The sequence below is a fragment of the Pipistrellus hanaki genome, assembly GCF_964339955.1.
Source record: "Pipistrellus hanaki genome assembly, chromosome: 5".
NCBI classification, from domain to species: domain Eukaryota; kingdom Metazoa; phylum Chordata; class Mammalia; order Chiroptera; family Vespertilionidae; genus Pipistrellus; species Pipistrellus hanaki.
The window spans coordinates 55,632,541-55,638,089 of record NC_140507.1 but is presented as its reverse complement, the minus strand read 5'-3'; the positions used below and the strand labels follow the sequence as shown (position 1 = coordinate 55,638,089).

Below are 5,549 nucleotides of genomic sequence, written 5' to 3'. Positions count from 1 at the left end.
TTTCCTGGGAGGACTTTGTAGACATTGGCCTTACAAGTATATCAGTATCTGTTCCTTGAAATGGCTTGTCACACTCGATTTGATCAGCACTATTCTCAGATAAGACACTCTAAGTACAGCTTTGGTTTTACAATGTAACCAACTAAGACTTGGTAAAAAGATCTCACTCATTTATGGAATATAATGAACAATATAAGCTGATGAATAAAAACAGATCCAGAGACAGAGAAATATCAATTAGGCCATCACACCTCAGAGGGAAGGTAGGGGAGGGTGGGGTTAAGGGGGAAGAGATCAACCAAAGGACTTGTATTTATGTATATAAGCCTAACCAATGGACACAGACACCAGGGAGTGAGGGCATGAGTTGGGAGAATGGGGAGGGGAGGGGGGAGCTAGTGGGTGGATAAGGACACATACGTAACACCTTAATCAATAAACAAATAAAAATAAAAACTTGGTAAGAAGGAGGACAGTTTCTTACTGAAATAACTACCACAATGTTCCTTTGTTTTGCACTCCAAAGATTTCACAACTAGCAATAAACGATGACAGTAAAAGTGGGTGAAAGGCATAGCTTTGTTCTGAAAAGAAGGGCAATCACAATTATGAAAGAGGATATTGGAAAAAAATCGCGGGGGTATTCTCAGGCATATCAATTTTAGTAACAAACATGCGGATTTAAAGATCTGGAAATAGATTCCATTAAAAATATTCGATACCTACATATGACTTGGAAAATCTTCAGGACCTACCTACTTCCAAGGGCTGCCCAAATACCACAAAAGTACATCTATCTCAGTTTGAAGACTGTGAACCTAACTTTCTAAAATCGCTTTAATGATGTCTCTTTAGTTTAACTTGCTAAGGCATTTTTAATAATGTGATCTCTTAAATGGAATGTTAAAAGGGAATATAAACCAGATGTAATTAGCATCAAGATACAATTGAATATTTGTTGAAATTGACAGCCTACTTCTAAAATATATATGGAAATCCAAAGGACCAAGAATAGGTAAAGCAATCTTGAAAACAAAAGGATATGGAGGATATGGAGGATATGGAAGACTTACTATACTGATATCACTCATGAAAAAGCAGTGATAAGATACTGTAGCATGGGCACAAAAAAATAAATAGACCAATGGAACAGAAACAATTCCATGCATGTATAGTCATCTGATGTATGAGAAAGAACATTCTGTTATGGTGAAGGAAAGGAAATTTTAAGGGTGCTATAAAATTGTGTCAAAAATTATATTGACTCCTGAAATCTCACATCACACATATTTCCAGGTTAATTGTAGATCTGTATGTGAAAGATAAAAATATCAAGTTTGCAGAAGAAAACACAGGGAATAACTTCAATAGCCTTGGTGAAGTCAAAAGATTTTTAATGGATCGTTTTGAACCCCACAGACACATTATCAATAATAAAAGCATAATATGCTAATTAGACCACATGTCCTTCCGGATGTCCTTCAAGCCCAGGTCTCAGGTGCCAGAGGGAAGCTGGTGCTCCAGCTGGGGGAAGGAAGGCCTGCCTACTCCTGCAAGAATTTCATGCATTGGGCTTCTAATCCATAATAATAAAAGTGTAATATGCTAATTAGATTGGATGATCTTTCCAGATGAAACTCTGGCAATGGGGGCTGAGGCATAGGCTGCACTGTAGCTGCAGGGGCTGACCTCTAGTCATTTGTGCATTGAGCCTCTAGTAAGCTATAAAAGCTGAAGCGCTTTTCCAGTATGCACAAATTATAATTTTGTGCTAGCATTTTATCAATTTATGCTGTGTCTGAATCAATGTTATCTCTAATGTGTAAAAAATAAGATTTGTTATTCAATAGCACCACACTCATGGATATATATATAATATTTGTTTGCTATTATTTGATTGTAATAACTATATTGGAAGAGCCACAGTTATAGATTGTGTGCTAGCAAATACAGTTAGATTTTTTTCCGTGTGTGTATGAATAAGTACTTTTTTTTTTTTTTTTTTTTTTAGTTATTTGAATTTTCCAAATTTGTACAATGATCCTATGAGGATCCTAGAGACCTGGTGCACTTACAAGGGCACTTAACAAGGGCAATAAATAAGAAACTAATGACCTAATATACCAGAAATAGACTAATTTTAAATTTAGTTTTGAACCTTGGTCCATCTTTAACTTTACCTGAGTGGTAAGTACTCTTTTCTTGTATTCTAGCCATATAATTTATGGTTTTACACCTAAAAGTAACAAGTCTGCTTGAGATGGCTTTTCAATCCACACGTTGTTCTCTGGTGACTTATCTGCAGCTCAAACCTTTTCCCAGTATTACTGTTAAGAGACATGCCTCTTTCTGCTTCTGGTTTAGATAGAACTTTCTTCCTTACCAAGGAGAAGACAAATCACACATACATGGCACAAACTAAGTAGAGCTGAAGTTTTAAAATTCTTTATTACATTCACTTTAGTAATCTTAGATGAATAAAAGCTAGTTAGCAATCTGGTTTGGCCACTTAAAAAATAAAACATTTTGAAACCTCACCTAACTGTGCAGTAAGCAGACTAGAACTAGTTATGCTTTCATCTCTTTAAGAAAACAGTATGATTCATCATAAGAACCTTCACTGGTGGCTCTATGGCCTTTTAACTATGGAGAGATTAATTCAAACTTCTGAGAAAATCCCAAGGCAACTGCAGTCAAACAGTATCTGGAAAGATGTAAATAGAACGCATTACATAAAAGCTCAAATTCACATTTTCTTACAAGGAAATTACAAACATTTAAGAAACTATTACTCTATTTTGATTCCCAACACAGTTATTTATAGCCTTCTTAGAAAATTTTATATTAGGCGTATCTGTTCTGTTATGAAGTTATAACCTTCTTCAATTATTCAAAAATGCAAGTAGCATTTGTGTACATAGTCACGGTTTAACAGAACGGTAGTTAACTCGAATTTCTGAATTAGTAATAAAGAAAGGTATTAAACATTTTAAAACTGTACAATAATATAAACAATGGTTTGATAACATCTAGCACTAACGCAATAATAAAGATGAACTATTTTATGACCAAACTCAACAGACTGACTTTTAAAGAACACAGCTACAGTACCTTAATTCATTAAAGTGTGTTTCACAGCTGCTATGATGTGTCTGGCACTGATTCCAAACATATCCAGCAATTCGCAAGGTTTCCCACTTCGAGGGACTCCTGACACTGCCAGCTGATGGACCAGGATGTCGGGCTCCCCAGAGACAGCTGCACACACTGCTTCTCCAATGCCACCTTCCCGGTAGTGATCTTCCACTGTGATCACCCGGCCGCTGGTAGCTTTTGCATTGGAGATGATGGTGGCAGCATCCAGGGGTTTGATGGTAAACGGGTCAATGACACGGATGGAAATGCCTTGTTCAGAGAGATGGTCAGCAGCTGCCAAAGCTTCATGCAGAGTAACTCCGGCTCCAATGACTGTGACTTTGTCGTTGTCACTGTGGCGGATGACCTTGGCCTGTCCAATCTCAAAATGTTCTTCTGGGGCATAAATGACTGCAATTTCTGGTGGGCCAGTCCGAATGAAGCACATCCCTTTGGCATTGGCAGCCAGATAGATAGCGTGCTCTGTGGAGACGGCATCGCTCGGGTAGAAGACTGTGCAGTTGGGGATGCTTCGGAACATGGCCAGGTCCTCCAGGGCCATCTGGGAGGGCCCGTCTTCCCCAATGGATAGCCCGCAGTAGGAGCCGATCAGATTGATATTGGTTTGAGATATGGCTCCCATGCGGATATGATCAAAGGCCCGGGTCAGATAGGCGGCGAAGGTGCTGACAAAAGCAATGGTGCGGTCGCGCGTGGCGCAGCCCAGGGCCACGCTGACCATGTTCTGCTCCGCCATGAAGCACTCGATGAAACGCTCGGGGTGCTCCTTCTTGAACACCTCGGAGAAGGTGGCGTTCTTCGGGTCGCCGTCCAGGACAATGACCCTCTTATGGGCGTGGCCCAGCTTGGCCAGAGCCAGGCCGTAGGCTTGATCCGTGGCCACCTTGTCGCCGAGCTTGTAATCGGGCAGCGAGGTCATTTTTATGTTCTTGATGCTGATCTGGGGCGAGTCCTCCACGGGGGGTTTCGGGGCGAGGTTCTTGTTGGTCCGTATCTGACTCTCGATCAGCTTGATGATGGCATCCGCCCTCTCCTTGGGCATGGGCTTCCCGTGCCAGTTCTCGGCGTCTTCCACGTTCGGGATGCCCCGGCCCTTGAAGGTCTTGGACACGATGGCCGTGGGCTTGTTTTTGACCCGCGCCGCCTGCCAGAAGGCGTGGCACAGGGCCTCCACGTCGTGGCCGTCCACCAGGTAGGTGGTCCAGCCGAAGGCCTCGCAGCGCTTCTGGTAGGTGTCGGTGCAGTGCTCCAGCGGCGTGGGCCCGCTCTGGCCCAGGCGGTTCACGTCGAAGACGGCCACCAGGTTGTCCAGGCTGTAGTGGGAGGCGAAGGCCAGCGCCTCCCAGATGGAGCCCTCGGAGGACTCGCCGTCGCCCAGCAGGCAGAAGACGCGGTAGCTGGCCTGGTCGAAGTACTTGCCCGTGTACGCCATGCCGCACGCGGCGCCCAGCCCCTGGCCCAGCGACCCGGTCGCCACGTCCACGAAGGCCAGCCGGGGCGTCGGGTGGCCCTCCAGGTCGCTGTGGATCTGGCGCAGGCTCAGCAGGTCGGCCTCGCTGAGGTCGCCCACCTCGGCCCAGGCCGCGTAGAGGATGGGCGCCGCGTGGCCCTTGGAGAGGACGAAGCGGTCGTTGTCCGGGTGCTCGGGCTCCGCCTGCTTGTAGCGCATCGTGTGGAAGAAGAGCACCGCCATGATCTCGGCGGCGCTGCAGCACGACGTCGGGTGGCCGGAGCTGGAGGCGCACGTGGCCCGGATGGAGTGGATCCGCAGGCGGTTGGCCAGGTCCCGCAGCACCTGCACGGTGTCCGCGTCCGGCTTGGGGTCCGCGGCCCCGACGGCCACGGCACTGTCCATGGTTCCCGCAGAGCGGACGTTGGTAGCAGGCAGCTCCTTGGCGGCCGTTAGTTAAGACAGTCACGTTAGGTCACGTGACGCCCACGTCCTTGCCCTGCCTCCTCGAGGTCAGGAGGTCAGCAACTGGCGGGCCAGGGCTCACTTGCGTGCGTGCGTGCGTGCGTGCGTGTGTGCGTACCAGACTGTGTCGCGAGACTGACCACCAGGATGCATCCCCAGCATCCAAATCCTTCCAGCACTGTGACTGTGACTCTGCTGCTTTTTCTGCAGGTGACCACCTCCTTCCAAGCCCAAGGGAGTGGGTTTTAAATATTTGCTTTGTTACTTGCATGTTCAGCATTATTAACAATGGCTAAATTTTTCTGATGCCTTTCCTCATGTTGCACATCATTCAAAAGGGAGTTATTCTTATATCCATATGTTATAGGAAACTATTCGTGAGGTTGTGGTTCTTTTACATACATTGCTTCTATTTTTGGAAGCCTCACTCTTTACAGCAGAGCATTGATAGAAATTATTCTAAAGTCGCTTGCAATCT

At 45.5% G+C, this 5,549-nt stretch overlaps 1 protein-coding gene across 1 annotated transcript; it reads right to left on the bottom strand.

The window, feature by feature from the left end:
* Nucleotides 1–3,112: 3,112 nt before the first annotated feature.
* TKTL2 (transketolase like 2) lies at nt 3,113–5,011 on the bottom strand (the record flags this gene model as incomplete). The annotated part of the gene is made up of 1 exon (XM_084885440.1): nt 3,113–5,011. One exon carries the CDS (start codon nt 5,009–5,011, stop codon nt 3,113–3,115), a length of 1,899 nt encoding a protein of 632 aa, XP_084741566.1.
* Nucleotides 5,012–5,549: the final 538 nt, after the last annotated feature.